The sequence below is a fragment of the Polypterus senegalus genome, chromosome 15, assembly GCF_016835505.1.
Source record: "Polypterus senegalus isolate Bchr_013 chromosome 15, ASM1683550v1, whole genome shotgun sequence".
Taxonomy (NCBI): Eukaryota; Metazoa; Chordata; class Cladistia; order Polypteriformes; family Polypteridae; genus Polypterus; species Polypterus senegalus.
In genome coordinates, this window is record NC_053168.1 from 64837935 (window position 1) to 64854844 (window position 16910).

General features: G+C 39.3%; 1 protein-coding gene across 1 annotated transcript in view; it reads left to right on the forward strand.

The window, feature by feature from the left end:
- Positions 1-975: 975 nt before the first annotated feature.
- The window catches only part of LOC120515496 (U3 small nucleolar ribonucleoprotein protein MPP10-like), a 41622-nt gene continuing 25687 nt past the window's right edge, over positions 976-16910 (forward strand). Inside the window, exons 1-2 of the mRNA XM_039736557.1 lie at positions 976-1065; positions 1257-1331. Of these exons, the coding sequence (XP_039592491.1) occupies positions 976-1065; positions 1257-1331 (165 nt within the window). The remainder of the gene's footprint in view (positions 1066-1256; positions 1332-16910) is intronic.

Here is a 16910-nt window from a genome sequence, read left to right on the forward strand (position 1 = left end):
TACTGTATACATACCTAAAGTATATAAGTATATAAGTTTACACAACATCAGTATAGAATTGTTTATCACATTATCTTCCCACTCTCTCGGACTGACCATGAGCAGAAATTTAGATAGGTAGTCTGCAATGATGTTGATTTTTTTATGCCAAATATTGCATGTATAAGGTTGAAATGCATTTCTTACCTTCATCATTTGAAGCCAGGTCAGGGCTCTGTGGTCTGTGTCCAAGTCAAATTCTCAGCTTTGGACATAATAGATATAGACAAACCAAAACCTGCTTTATCACTGAGCATTCCTCTTATGTGATGCAATACCTAATTTTATGTAGCAAGATACTTTAATTTAAATATAATAATGGATGTGCTAAAAATTTATTTCACTGATTGAGTACTGTTCTAATGTCCACAGCTGATGCATCCACCTGAACCGGAAAGTTTGCGAGCATGTGTTGGTAGCTCTCTTAAAAACTGTTAAGGGTGTTTTCACACTAGGCATGCTTGTTCCATACCATGCCTGATAACTATTGTCTTCCCTCCCTACTCCACTCGCTGGCCTTGACTCACCCTGTGATTTAATGTTCTTGGCCTGAATGTGCTTTTGTCATCACCATGCGACTTTTTGACTTTGAGGCCAAAACAAACACAGAGTGACAGCATGCATGTCAAAATGATTTTCCTTATTTTGTGTTTTTTTTGGAGTTATGTAGAATAGGATAATACTCTATCCTCTTACAGATTTGAGTGTGCAGCGCAGTATTTTGCTGTTAATCATGCTGCATGTACGAGAAAATTTATACAGAGACAAATGATACTAAGGGAGGAATTTGCTGCTTTTCTTGCCAACTACAATTCACATTCATCGGTAAGGTGAGAATAAAAACCTGTTTTAAGTAAACACTGCACTTGTGCAAAAGACTAAAGAGAGATCCCATTGCCGCCATGCTTGTTAACTGACTTTCGCATCATTGACGTCATGTCTGTGTTCCGTGCTCAGGCACGTTTAGCAATCTTATTGTTCCTGAATCCTACCAAAAACCTTCTAAGCTGGCCAGGACACAGTATGGTTGGCCCGGCACGGAGTGATCACACTAGTCAAACGAACTAGACTTTGTAGACAAGTGTGTTTGGGCCATGGAACAAATTGCTAGTATGAATTCGCCCTATGAGTAATGCAATAAAAACAAATCATGGTTTGAATCTCTTCTATCATGCAACTAGTCCCAAAAATGATCTTATATGATTTTTGCTCTGCAGTCTAGAACCATTCAGTATGTCCTTTACTTTAACTACCTGAAACCATACCTTCCATTTTTCCAGCTGATTATCCAGGTATTTGGCTTCTTCTTTAACCTTTTGGCTGTTAACTACTGTGATAGCATTACCACTTATCTCAGTCTCTCCCTATGTCTAAAACAAATTTTCGTGACATGTTCTTCAGTGATTGTTTAAACAGTTCCGTAACTTTATGGATAGTAAGAAATTTCATTTGTTAGTTTACATGTAAAATTAGATCTTTGATTAATTGTAATCTCTTCTGGGAATCACACTCTGGGTATAAATGAACCAAGGCAATTATAATGTTAGCTATCATATTAGACCATAGCATAGTCACATATGACTAATATATACTGATAACTCCCATTGCTATTTTTCAAAGATCTTACTATATCTATTGCAATGGTGTGGAATGGAGTTAATATAACTGGTAATAGATATAATGGAGCCTATTCAGACATTCATACTACGCTAATTTTTAACAAAATGAACAGGTACTATGGTATGTTTGAACAAAATGATACATAGGAGGACAGTAGAACTATGAACTACCACGTATATAGATCTTCTTTTTTTGCCTCAGATGACCTGCCCATTGAATTGTATGAGCAATATGAAGCCCCAATGGTCTAAAAATATTTGGCACAACTAAATGTCAACTCTCTTCCCTTTCAATATGCACACCCTTCTCAACAATGGAAATCCATTTTCAGTTTTTTTTCTCTTTTTCTTATTTTTTTATTCCTACTTTATCAAACAATTGCTTTAACACTAGAATTACCAGAGCCTACGAAAAAACTCGTAATTCCGTCCCACCTTAAACTGCTTCTTAAATCCCTTCACACCTCTCCGCCAGCGCCCTTTGTTTTCTAAATGTGCTGATAAAGAGAAGCTAGGAGCAGCCGGCTATTACATCCCCCCACCAATTTAGAACGTGCACAAACTTCTCTCAGCTCAGGCCTTGATTGAGTATCTGGGAGTGAAGTGGAGTTTTAGAGTGGAAATAATAGATCGTTGTTTGGAACACACGCATTTCATGTCTGTTCCGTTTCTACAGTAATCTGTGTCAACACATTGTTAAAACAGAAACGTTTTTTATATTCTAGTAGTAGATGACAAAATGTAGGCATAAACTATATAATGTATGAAGCCTGAAGTCCAAATAGCAAAGAAACATTTTCACAAGAATAACACAATTGCGCTTTTATTCAAAAATATAACTGCAGAAACAAAAAGCCGCCTTAACATGCGACATTGACACCAGATTACTGTATCTGCCGCTGTGGTTCAATAGACTCAGCCCTCGCTTGGGAAACAAGGGGTCTCGAGTTCGATCCTGCGCTCCTCCGTTTTGAGAAGTAAACTGCTCTTAGTCTTACTGTTTTAGAATAAAAGCATACATTTGATTTCAGTCTGTAACAGCCGGTGCAATTTATGATCCTTGTAAAGGTTAGCTTTTTTTTATTCACTTTTCATTCTCTCAGTCGCGTTCAGAATCAATCCATACAACCCCATCTGACACGGCTGTTTTCACTAAAGACGCGCTATAGCTCTGCAGTGTACCACGATGCATACTAACGCCAAACACCCCGCCTCCAGCCACAGACCCAACCCGGGTTCTGACACACAAACGCTGGCGAAGCTGCCTTCTTCGTATCTCACCGTCACTTGATTTTCTTTTTATTCAGTTTTATTGAGTGTTCCTGCCAGTCCCGCATGTTGCTGTATGCTGTTTCTTTTGTACTCCAGGACATGCAGAGGAAAGAATGGTAAAGACCAGTAACTTCGCCGCTATATGCAATCATCAGACACTCCCCATCTGCCCGTGTCGTTCAAACACAGGAACATATATTGGTGTAAAAGTATAACAAAAGTGCACTTTTATTCAAGTGCACTTTTTCCATCGCCTTTTCCTGTAAGAAGCAATGTACACACTTCTCTCTATGCTGTGGTTTCTATTACAGACCTGAAAGAAAGAGACAATATATGTGAAAAATATAATCGCACTAATGCAATATTATTTGAAAACGAACAGCGTCAGATCGGGTGTGAATTTATGCAGGAACTGGAAATTCTCTGATGTGGGACCTTCCCCCAGGGAAGAAAGTACAGTGTCAGGTGCTCATTCAGTGTAATAGAAAGCATAGCACAGAGAGGTGTGTACACAGCAACAAGTACACGTGTCGTAAATGTAGGAAGGACGGTCCTTGGGTGTGTGGGAACTGTTAATATTTGAATGTGATGATTTTATATAGCACGGAATGAAAATCTGCACTTCTTAGCATTGCACCATGCAAGCTGTCGTATCAATCGCCTACTGTAACTTGCTTTCTTTTTTCTTCGGTTATACAGGTAGTTTTGAATAAAAGTGCACTTGTTTTGTTTGCGAAATTAAGTGTCTGCGTGCAGTTTTCGTGGCATTACACGTGTATTTTTTGAGCATGCCCGTTTGAGCAGTATAAAAAGTTTTGAAAAGTATAACAAAACAACGGGCAGATGGGGAGTGTCTGATGATTACATATAGCGCCGAACTTACTGCTATTTACTATTCTCTCCTCTGCGTGCCCTGGAGTACAAAAGAAACAGAATACAGACGCGCTATAGCTCTGCGTTGTACCACGATGCATACTAACGCCCCCACCCCAACGGTACTGACACACAGACCTGGCGAAGCTGCTTCTTCGTATCTCACCGTCACTTGATTTTTTTTTTATTCAGTTTTATTGAGTGTTCCTGCCAGTCCCCGCATGTTGCTGTATGCTGGATATGTTCACATGTATTGTCTCTTTCTTTCAGGTGTGTAATAGAAACCACAGCATAGAGAGACATTGCTTCTTACAGGAAAAGGCGATGGAAAAAGTGCACTTGAGTTATACTTTTACACCAATATATGTACCTGTATTTGAACGACACGGGCAGATGGGGAGTGTCTGATGATTGCATATAGCGCCGAAGTTACTGGTCTTTACCATTCTTTCCTCTGCATGTCCTGGAGTACAAAAGAAACAGCATACAGCAACATGCGGGGACTGGCAGGAACACTCAATAAAACTGAATAAAAAGAAAATCAAGTGACGGTGAGATACGAAGAAGGCAGCTTCGCCAGCGTCTGTGTGTCTTTAGTGAAAACAGCCGTGTCAGATGGGGTTGTATGGATTGAATCTGAACGCGACTGAGAGAATGAAAAGTGAATAAAAAAAAAAAGCTAACCTTTACAAGGATCATAAATTGCACCGGCTGTTACAGACTGAAATCAAATGTATGCTTTTATTCTAAAACAGTAAGACTAAGAGCAGTTTACTTCTCAAAACGGAGGAGCGCAGGATCGAACTCGAGACCCCTTGTTTCTCAAGCGAGGGCTGAGTCTATTGAACCACGGCGGCAGATACAGTAATCTGGTGTCAATGTCACATGTTAAGGCGGCTTTTTGTTTCTGCAGTTATATTTTTGAATAAAATTCAATTGTGTTATTCTTGTGAAAATGTTTCTTTGCTATTTGGACTTCAGGCTTCATACATTATATAGTTTATGCCTACATTTTGTCATCTACTACTAGAATATAAAAAACGTTTCTGTTTTAACAATGTGTTGAAACAGATTACTGTAGAAACTGAACAGACATGAAATGCGTGTGTTCCAAATAACGATCTATTATTTCCACTCTAAAACTCCACTTCACTCCCAGATACTCAATCAAGGCCTGAGCTGAGAGAAGTTCGTGCACGTTCTAAATTGGTGGGGGGATGGAATAGCCGGCTGCTCCTAGCTTCTCTTTATCAGCACATTTAGAAAACAAAGGGCGCTGGCGGAGAGGTGTGAAGGGATTTAAGAAGCAGTTTAAGGTGGGACGGAATTACGAGTTTTTTCGTAGGCTCTGGTAATTCTAGTGTTAATGATGGATGTTGTTGTTTCAACAATGCAATATTTTCTGACACCTCTTATACAATACTGTTAAGTTGTACATTTCCTGTTTTAGGAATTAGAGTACTTATATTTTTTAAATACATCTCTGGCATCAAGGTTATTTTGGCTGTTTTAAGCCACTGACACACAAACTGTTTTTCAAATCATGTTGTGACTTTGTGATTTCAAACTATTGGACATGATTTTTGTACCTTTATTTAAGTACAATAGACATTTTCAACAAATTTTTTCATACAGCATGAGCCAAGTCTATTCCCAAAATTATTAATTACTAGCAAAATACCCGCACTTCGCAGCAGCGAAGTACTGCCTTAAAATTTTTATTAAGAAGAAAATTAAGCCTTTTTAAGCTGAGGGAAAATATACAAATAATTATTTGTTAAGGATCTCTTTGTATACCACATTGTGAGTTCAGCCCTCCGGTTGTAATATGACTAAGTTGTGCGCTGAGCTTACTCATGAGCATGCAATGTACAGTTGGCCATGTGAACAGTAATCTTGTTTCAAATCTCACAGCTTGGATTGCTGCTGTCATAATCGGTTTGAGTTTCATGGTTTGTTTCAATTACGACAGTATTTGTAGGACTTGTGTTGAAGAGACATTCGGCATCTGTCAAGCGTTGTAAGTATACAACCGGTTTCATTGATAAGTTCACATCCAGCTTTTGAGAGTTTAAACATTCATAAACATCAATGTGTCCACTACTGAAATCGTCACCTGTCAATCTAAGATGTTTAAGAGGCATTGGCGGTTGTCAAAAGGTGTAAAATATTTGGCCATTTCGGTACACTTGAAAGCGACAACCGAACAATTCAGCAGCAGCCATCAACTCACATGCAGATGCATAGGTGAAGGGCTTAATCATTTCACTCTTCTAGTGCTCCTGTGTAGTATAATTATCTCCTGTACCGTCATCAGTCCACACCTTGAACCTGTCCCAGTCATTCAATACATAAGACACAATGTTCCTCCGGATATCAAGAGTGAGCCTGATATGGCAATATGTAACAAAGAGAGTAGAAAAGGTAGGTGCCATCTCCGGGCATGGAAACCACTTGGTAAGTGACAGTTCTTTGATCGATGGTGATCACCTCGATAGACATGTTAATGGGTGTACGGTTGGAATGATAAAGGAAATGGGTACCTGAACAATGTAAAGTAAGTCTAAAATACCTACACAATAACTATAATAGTAATAAATGAACAATAAAACAGCGGAGAAGCCGTGGATTAAATAAAAAGGCTGTAGTTATCAGCAGGGAGACATGAATCCCGTGGCGAAGCAAGGAAGGGAATGTAGAGACTGGAGCGACGGACGGCCTTATATAGGCAGGCAGTAAATAACGTGGGAGGCGTTGGGATGGGGGACCCAACGCCGCCTCACACGGTGACCCAGCTGCAGGCTATGGACATATATATGTACGTAAGTAGGATTTAGTTAGCGTTGGGAACCTGCGTACCAAATTTCTTGAAGATGGGCCCATAAGTAACAAAGACCGTTGAAAAGTTCAATATGGCGGCCGACAGTGGCATCATACCACCGAAATAAGCACCAAATTTCAGCCTTCTACCTACACGGGAAGTTGGAGAATTAGTGACGTTGGAAAGTTCAATATGGCGGCTGACAGTGGCGTCATACCATCAAAATAAGTATGTACATCGGTTTTGGTTAGCGCAGGGAAGCCGCCTACCAAATTTCGTGAAGATGGGGCCATAAATAAGAAAGTTCAACATGGCGGACGTTGTCAACCATTATGACCGTTACGTGTACAATTTTGAAATGAAACCTGCCCAACTTTTGTAAGTAAGCTGTAAGGAATAAGCTTGCCAAATTTCAGCCTTCTACCTACACGGGAAGTTGGAGAATTAGTGATGAGTCAGTGAGTGAGTCAGTGAGTGAGTGAGTCAGTGAGGGCTTTGCCTTTTATTAGTATAGATCCATACTTCCGGTCACTCAAAATAGCTTCCACCCAATAATACCAGCTTCATATTCCAGCGATGACGTAACTTATGGCTCTCCAGAAATGACGTCACTTCCAGCTCCCCCTCATGACGTCACATCCGACTCCGCCATGATGACATCACTTCTGGTCCCCTCCATGATAACATCACTTCCAGCTCACCGATGATGACATCACTTTCCCGGCCGGCATAATAAAGTCACTTCCGGTCCTCAATGACAACGTCACTTCCATTCATCTGCTTGTGATGTCATTTCCTGTCAATGTCATTTCCTGCCACCATTTTGTTATAAAAACGCGATGCATTTAATTCTCAACTGTGAAATGTTCTTATTTTAGATCCTTTTGCCATTTTTCATTTCATTTTTGTCCTAGAACATTAAACAGGGTCATTCCCCAACTCTTTATGAAACTTTTTGAGTCTTTATTTCCACCACTATTTCCAGCTATGTTTATTTCCATTCATATATAGGATTACATTTCAGTTCAAAAATCAATTTACTTTCTGCTGTCAAAGTTGATTTTACTAATGCCACATTATTACAAGTATGCAGAAGAACAGTAACCATTAAATATTACTAAATAATGGGAAAAATGATCAATTTTATCTCCAAACCCTTCCTTCACAATATGATCTCCTTCGAAGCATAGCCCAGTGAGCTTAGACTTATGTGCTGAGCAATCAGCTGCTTTATGACCTTTTGTTAAATGGCCTTATCTACACTGTGAAGACAAATGGACACTTGGAAAGCACAAGTCTTGGGGGATCTGTCCAAGAAAATATCCAAATCACTGAATGTTCCTTGGAGTCCAGTTAAATCAATCATCAAGAAATGTAAAGTGTATGACGCAGCAGTAAATCTGCCAAGAGAAGTCTGTCCTCAAATACTGAGCAATCATGCAAGAAAAAGACTAGTGAAATAGGCCACTTTAAGACCTATGATAACTCTTAAGAAATTCGGGCTACAGTGCCTAAGATTCAGGAGACTGTGGATACAACTGTTGGCTGGATGATTCACCATTTGTAGGTTTATGGGAAACTGGCAAAGAGAAAGCCACTGTTAAAAAACACACATGGCATATTGGATTGAATTTGCCAGAGGGCACATGGAAGACTCTGAAGTCAGCTAGAAGAAGGATTTCTGGTTTGATGGCACCAAAATTGACATTTTTGGGAAAAAAAACTAAACACTGTGATAGTCATAAGTAAAAGAAATGCATATTATCAAGGAAACACACCATCCCCACCTTTGAAGCATGGTGATGAGAGTATCACGCTCTGGAGATGTTTCTTTGCAGCCAGACCTGAAAGACTTATGAGGGAGAAGGGTAAAATTAATGCAGTAAAATACAAGAAAATCCTGGAAGAAACCCTGATACAGTCTACAAGAAATGCATGCCTCAAGAAAAGATCTGCTTTCCTGCAAAACAACAACTCAAACCATAAAGTCAAAACTATAGGGTGGTCCAGAACTAATTATGCAATTTTCATTACGCTATAACTTATTAAGTTTATTACATAGAAAATCCCAGACCATTGAGAAGTGTGCAAAATGATGACATGAAGAATCGTCTTTACACCGAACTGGAATCACCCCCGCATAAATCAAAGTCATTCAGATGATCTGGATTGCATAATTAGATCTGGACAACCCTGTATGTGGGAATGGCTTAAAAACAACAACATTCATATCCTGGAGTGGCAGAGTCAGAGTCCAGATCTCAACCTAAGTATGTGGCTGGACTTGAAGAATATTGTTTAGTCATTCTCCCCATGCAACCTGACTGATGCTTGAGTAGTTTTACAAAGAAGAATGGGGAAAAATGGAAGTGTGCAGATGTGCAAATCTGATAGCCTGTGCATATAGTCTCAAGACTGTCATGGCTGCCAAAGACGCATCTACTAAAAACTGAATATTTGTGATTCCTTTAGATCACTTTGTTTTTAAATTGACATTTCTGTTTAAGACTTACACAGTATACAGTATCAAAAAAATCCACATCAAATCCACCGAGATCCAGTGTTTTATAATAGTACAATGTAAACATTTCCAAGGGGGTGAATACTTTTTATAACCACTGTAAGTCCAAATGTGTGCATCCTTTCTTCATATATAATGTGGAATTAAAGTGATTTTCCCACAATTCTAATACTTGAATGAAGTGACATAATTTGTATTTATTTATTCATATGCTATAAGACTGTTCATATTAATCCATTAAACAAGAAGACATACAATGAATGGAATGACTTTCAGAAAACTAAGAACTCAAATGTAAGAAAGATAATTCTTTAACAAAAATGCTTCATTAGAAATTTCACTGGCTGTTCCGTATCATTACACTCTTCATTTTTCTTCTGCTGCAGAAAATGTTATCTTTCAAAGGATGCAAATTTGATCATAATGAATGAAATGTCACTTTTCCTCCCTGTATACTTCATTTTTTCTTTCTAAGGAGCCATGCCAGCCATGAAGGTCTTAGTGGTGTTGTGAGGCTGGTAGGAACACCCAACTAAAGCAGAACCCAGACTGTGCTTTTTATATGTAGAGTGTGCACAACAAACTTAAAATAGGGGTTGAGCTTATACTACTTCACATCTACATGCAAAGCAGGTGTTTTTTATATTAAAAAATTGTATTTAAAAAATCAAATGAAATTTGTTCCCAACTACAATGTGCTTTACATTACCATTTAAGCACAATGATAACATTCTGTCTTTCTGACTGCTATAAAGTGTAGGGAAATCTCTGAAAAATGGGATTAAGTGAATTTAAACAATCTTTACCTAATGTAGAACCTCAAATCTAAAGTAATAAGATGCAGTGAATTTTTTCATGTATATGTATTTACAGTTTGAAATAATCAAAAAGGCAAATAAAATGTTAGGTTATATCATAAAAACTGTTAAATTAAACTCAAAGGATGTTTTACGCAGACTATATAGTGCACTATTAAGGATACGTCTGGAGTATTGTGTGCAGTTCATGCCTCAACAGTATAAGAAGGACATAGCAGTACTTGAAGCGGTACAAGGACAGCAACCAAGAGCATCCCAGGACTTAAAGATGTGTCCTACTGTGACAGACTCAGAGAATGAAACCTGTTTAATCTCGAGCAGAGGAGACTGCACGGGGACCTAATCCAGGTATTTAAAATCTTCAAAGACAACGATGAAGTAGATCCAGCAACATTCTTTTACCTTAAGAACATCAGAAATTAAGGGGAAGTGCATGACTGAGGAAGCACCTTCTTCACACAGAGTTGTGGGACTCTGGAACAAACTACCAGGAGATGTAGTTGAAACAATAATCTTTAAGAAAAATCTGGATGAGGTCTAGGAGCAGCTTAGCTATTAGCTAAACAAACAGTCTTGATGGACTGAATGGTCTCCTCTCATTTAGATAGATGGATAGATAGATAGATAGATAGATAGATAGATAGATAGATAGATAGATAGATAGATAGATAGATAGATAGATAGATAGATAGATAGATAGATAATTTATTAATCCCAAGGGGAAATTTACATAATCTAGCAGCAATATACCGATACAAAAAAAAATTTTAAAGAGTAATAAAAATGCATGTAAAAGCAGACAATAACTTTGAATAATTAGCATTTACTCCCCTGGGTGGAATTGAAGAGTCACATAGTGTGGGGGAGGAACAATCTCCTCAGTCTGTCAGTGGAGCAGGACAGTGACAGCAGTCTGTCGCTGAAGCTGCTCCTCTGCCTGGAGATGACACTGTTCAGTGGAAGCAGTGAATTCTCCATGATTGACAGGAGCCTACTCAGCGTCCTTCGCTCTGCCACGGATGTCAAACTGTCCAGCTCCATGCCTACAATAGAGCCTGCCTTCCTCACCAGTTTGTCCAGGTGTGAGGCATCCTTCTCATTTATGCTGTCTCCCCAGCACACCACCGCGTAGAAGAGGGCACTCACCACAACCATATGATAGAACATCTGCAGCATCTTATTGCAGATGTTGAAGGATGCCAGCCTTCTAAGGAAGTATAGTCGGCTCTGTCCTTTCTTACACAGAGCATCAGTATTGGCAGACCAGTTCAATTTGTCATCCAGCTGCACTCCCAGGTATTTATAGGTCTGTACCCTCTGTCTCCTCTGATGATCACGGGGTCCATGAGGGGCCTGGGCCTCCTAAAATCCACCACCAGTTCCTTGGTCTTGCTGGTGTTCAGGTGTAAATGGTTTGAGTCACACCATTTAACAAAGTCTTCGATTAGCTTCCTGTACTCCTCCTGCCCACTCCTGATGCAGCCCACAATAACAGTGTCGTCAGCGAACTTTTGCAAGTGGCAGGACTCCGAGTCGTATTGGAAGTCTGATGTATATAGGCTGAACAGGACCAGAAAGAGTACAGTCCCCTGTGGCGCTCCTGTGTTGCTGACCACAATGTCAGACCTGCAGTTCCCAAGACGCACATACAAAGGTCTGTCTGTAAAATAGTCCACGATCCATGCCACCAGGTATGAATCTACTCCCATTTCAGTCAGCTTGTCCCTACGGAGCAGAGGTTGGATGGTGTTGAAGGCGCTAGAGAAGTCCAAAAACATAATTCTTACAGCACCACTGCCTCTGTCCAGGTGGGAGAGGGATTGGTGTAGCATATAGATGATGGAATCCTCCGCTCCCACCTTCTCCTGGTATGCAAACTGCAGAGGGTCAAGGGCGTAGCGGACCTGTGGCCTCAGTTGGTGAAGCAGCAGCCGCTCCATGGTCTTCATCACATGTGACATCAGAGCAACATGGCGGAAGTCATTCTGCTCACTAGGACGTGATGTTTTCCAAAGCCTCGGGACTCTCCCCTGTTCCAGGCTCATGTTGAAGATGCGCTGTAGAGGACTCCCCAGTTCCTGCGCACAGGCCTTCAGCAGTCGTGGCAATACTCCATCTGGACCTGCTGCTTTGCTAGCATGAACTCTTCTCAGCTCTCTGCTCACCTGCGCTGCTGTAATTGTGTCTCTCCTATGCTTGTATCAGCAGAAGGGTGGTTGGAGGATGCAGTACTCTGAGGTGAGAGTGGGTTAGGGTGGACAAACCTGTTAAAGACGTTGTTCATTTGGTTTGCTCTTTCCACGTCTCTCGCGATGGTGGCACCCCGCTTCATCCCATCCCACACTTACTTCATGCTGTTATTCTGCAACTTCTGCTCCAGCTTTCTCCTGTACTGCTCCTTCGCCACCCTGAGCTGGACTCGGAGTTCCTTCAGCACACGCTTTAGTTCATGCTGATCACCGCCTTTAAAAGCACTTTTCTTCTGATTCAAAAGGCCCTTGATGTCACTTCTAATCCATGGCTTGTTGTTAGCATAGCAGCATACTGTTCTTACTGGAAATACAATGTCCATACAGAAGTTGATGTAATCAGTTGTGCAGTCAACAGCCTCTTCAATGTTCTCACTATGTGACCCCTGCAGTATATCCCAGTCTGTAGTTCCAAAGCTGTCTCTCAGAGCCTGCTCTGCCTCAGGGGACCACTTCCTAAATGAGCGTGTGGTTGTAGGTAGCACCCTCACTCTTGGTTTGTAGTGAGGCTGAAGCAGAACCAGGTTATGATCTGCTTTCCCAAGCGCAGGCAGCGGGGTGGTGCTGTATGCGTCTTTAACGTTTGCATACAGTAGGTCAATAGTCCTATTTCCCCGGGTGTTACAATCCACATACTGGTTGAAGGCAGGTAATGTTTTGTCCAGTGTTACATGGTTAAGGTCTCCAGAGATTAGCACAAGTGCCTCAGGGTGTTGCAATTGTAACTTAGCAACTGCGGAATAGATAACGTCACTCGCTATCTCCACATTTGCTCGAGGGGGGATGTAAACAATAACAACAATCATGTGTCCAAGCTCTCTGGGCAAGTAATAGGGACGCAGACTTACGGCCAACAGTTCCATGTCCCTGCAGCAAGTGGAGATTTTAACGTTTACATGTCCTGAGTTGCACCACTTTGTATTGACATAGAGAGCGAGTCCTCCTCCTTTCTTCTTCCCGCTGGTATTTGCGTCTCGGGTAGCTCCACGTTAGCATCTGGGATGGTAGTTGTTAGCCACGTTTCACTAAAACACAGCAAGCTGCATTCTCTGTAGGTTCTGACATTTTTCACCAGCACAGCCAATTTGTCGATCTTGTTTGGTAGAGAGTTCACATTTCCCAGGATCAGAGAAGGCACCGATGGTTTATAGCTCCATTTTCTCGCAAGCTGCTTGGCTTTTATCTTATCTTCTATCATAGCTCTGGCTCGGCTGCTCCGATATTGTCTTCTTACCTTGTCAGGTAAATAGGGAACAACACGCGCGTGGGCATTTCTTCTCAGTGCTTTAAGTTGACTACTTGAATAGGCGAATCTCAGAGTGTAAAAATCCATGTCAAGTAGTAAAAATAATAAAAAGTGTCCAGGGAGCGATTCCACATAAAAGAAAGTGGTAGAAGTGATCAGTGAAATAGAGAAAAATAGAGAAAAAAAGGTAAAAAGATGAAATTTTCATGAGCTCATGTAGTGCACCAGAGGTGAAAATGTTACAAGCACCCTTCTATCTCCATTACCAAGAACTTGTACAGGAGCATAATGGAGGGCCTTATAAAGTAAAAGAGCACAAGAAAACAACAACAAACACTAATTATAAAAGCAAACATTTTATAAAAAATAAAAGAAAACTAAAGTTTAATAAAGCATACCAATAAGACCACATTATAATACCAAAACAGGTAAACCAATAAACCTGAAACAAATAACAAAAAATAATAAAACACATTCTTCTCTGACGATTAACCTAAACTTTATATTCTTGTAATAGCTGTGCTAAGATCGAAATAGACCTCAGGATTAACATATGCAGTGCAACGTCTATTGAAATGAATTCAGTAATGCATGTAGTAATAAAAGGCATTGCATTTGTCACTCCAACACTCCAACAGTTGGAGTGACAAATAAAATGTACATGCGTCTGTTATATGCCATTTGGTGTGTGGTTCGTAAAAACATTGTTAATATTTGTGATGCGCCATCTATTCTAATGACATATGCAATGCATTGTGTTACTAAAATTACTGTAACCTCTATTGGAATGATAGAGACATAGCAGTCCAACTGACACACAGACACTTTAAGCTTTAAAAAACTATTTAGCCAATTTTTGAAACTTCCACATTCATCCCATTACTTAAAATCAGTTTATTAAAATATTATTTTTTGAATATCCACTCTGGTAAGTAAATGAAGCAAAATTTTGTAAATTCATTATAGGATTGTAGCATGTTTTATATGAAAATTAAAATATTTTGATCCTTGTACAGAGAAGATGATGTTCATTTAAAGATCATAGTGGTGTGTCTGTAAATGGGCTCCTGTAATAATTTTAAGAGCTCTGTTAAGAAGAGAGATAAATGGTGTTCGACAAAGAAGCGTATGAGATTAGATCATCACATTCAGAAGTAGATATTAAACATTAAACTGTTTTTATTGTTTATAGAAAATAGGCTTAATTCCTATATAGGAATTCTAACCTAATTGTTGTTTCACTCACATTAGTTTTGAATGATAGGATTTCCTCAATCCAGATCTTCAGGTATGTATAAATAAGAACAAAGAACAACATTAAGCTGTCTACCAGGTGTGGATTAATACCAGAGGTAGTAATCTCTGGGGAACCCTTTTGAAATTTAAAAAGCAGTAACCGCATACCATTTGTCTCATCACAATTCCTAATGTCTCCTTTGCATCAGATCTTATTGTTGTGGTGTCTCAGATATAGGAAATGCGTCAATTATCACTAATGTTTTGAGCCAAATGCCACTACAGTATATCAGAGATGAGCTGTTTAATTGTTATATTTAGCCTTGCTGAGAATCAGTGAGGTCTCCCATAAGTACCACTTTCAATGCCTCAAAGGATGTTATTAGCTATTTTAAGCAGTTTAAAGAGCTGTCAGGAGAGAGATGGCAGCTCACAATTAAACATTTTTTCAGAATGATGGTAAATGCACCCACTTTACTCAAACTATTGACACAAAAACATTACAACTTTCCAACGAAAAATAAAGTCATGACTGAAAGATGACAAATGTTTGTTCACATAAACTAGATCTTTATAAGGTTTATTTTTGGAAGCAAAATTCTGATATTAGAGCAAATCAATTTCAGCCCACATCTAGGTTTTAAGTCCAAAGTTTGCCAACAGTAGAATTATGTATTTTAACACAGAAATGTTTATTCTAATGTATCATTAAAACTTGCTCTAGATCATCTAAACGGCACACAACAAACATACGAAGCAGCACAAACAAACATAGCATGTATGCAAAGTCAAGACTACAGGTTTCAATATGTGATTACTATCAGAGTCATCTGAGATTTTCAGAAATACAAAATTAGAATGAAAATTATAGTTGATATTGTCCTGTTTCGTAAGGGCCATGAGAATATTATCTGAAGTAACTCCAATAGCCATCTTATTTTGTAGCACAATCTGTTGCTTTTCAAAGACTCTGGCCATTCCCAGGAAAATAAATGGTATTAATGGTTACAGTAGCTTCTGTGTCAAGTATGCAAAACAATTTTATCCAAATTTGAGTGCTGCTGTAAGGGAGTTTGTTTTCATTCCTCATCCCAAGGAAATTCATGTTAGGTTAATTGATGAACCAAACTGGGACTGTAAATGTCAAGGAATAGTCACTATAATTGGCAATAAACCCAGGATGCTTCCTCCCTTTCAACCAATGTATTTATATTACATATATAGTTTATTGAGTTTCATTGCATAAAAAATGTTATAAAGCACTGTGAAAAATAAGCTATTAAATCTAATTTCATTAAATTATAACTTTTTATGTCATTTTATGCCTTGCAGCTTGGTAAGATGTTCCATGGCCCAGCAACTCTACACTAAAAAGAGACATCTCCAATCTGCTATTAAAGATCCTCCATAACTATAAGACTTTGCTTGGTGGAACATGAAATTTTATTGGACAGTGCCCATATTAATGAAACATTTAAAAATTAGGAATTGCGCTAACAGTTTGAAAAGGATTTTAATTTGTCCTACCCCAGAGTAGGACATGAGAAATAATGAAGAAGCATTCTACACTTACTGCTAGCGAAGAGTAGGAGTTCACGTTTGAGAATGAATGATGTCATGATTTTTCAGCCCCCCCATCACATCCCTAACCCTAACCCTAATAATAATAATAGTGATATTCATAGAAGAAATAGAAGTGAAACATAATAAGGTACAATATTGCAGCTTGCTGCACGTAATGGTCACCACTTCACAACAACATAAAGAATAATACTGAAACTGGCACCGAGATGGAAAGACCGAGACACACGTTGAATGAGAATAAAGCTCCCAGTGCATAGTTCTTGTGCTGATGTTACTTCCAGTGGCAATTTGAAACACTCTTTTAAGCGATGCAATAGATAGGTGATTATTACACACTGCGCTTCAGCACTTACCAGACCCACTCTGTCAGATTGCGTTGTCTACCACTTCATGCCTGAGCCACTGTTGCTTGTAGGTGTTTTCACTTTTCAATGATAGCACTTAAAGCTGACCGCAGTAGATCTAGCAGAGCAGAAAATTCACATACTCACTTGTGGCAAAGATGGCATCCTATGACAGTGCCTTGTCACTGAGTTGTTGAGTACGACCATTTCTATTGCTAATGTTTGTCAATGGAAATTGCTTGGGTACATACCTGATTAAATCCACCTGTTAGCAATGGGGGCAAATTA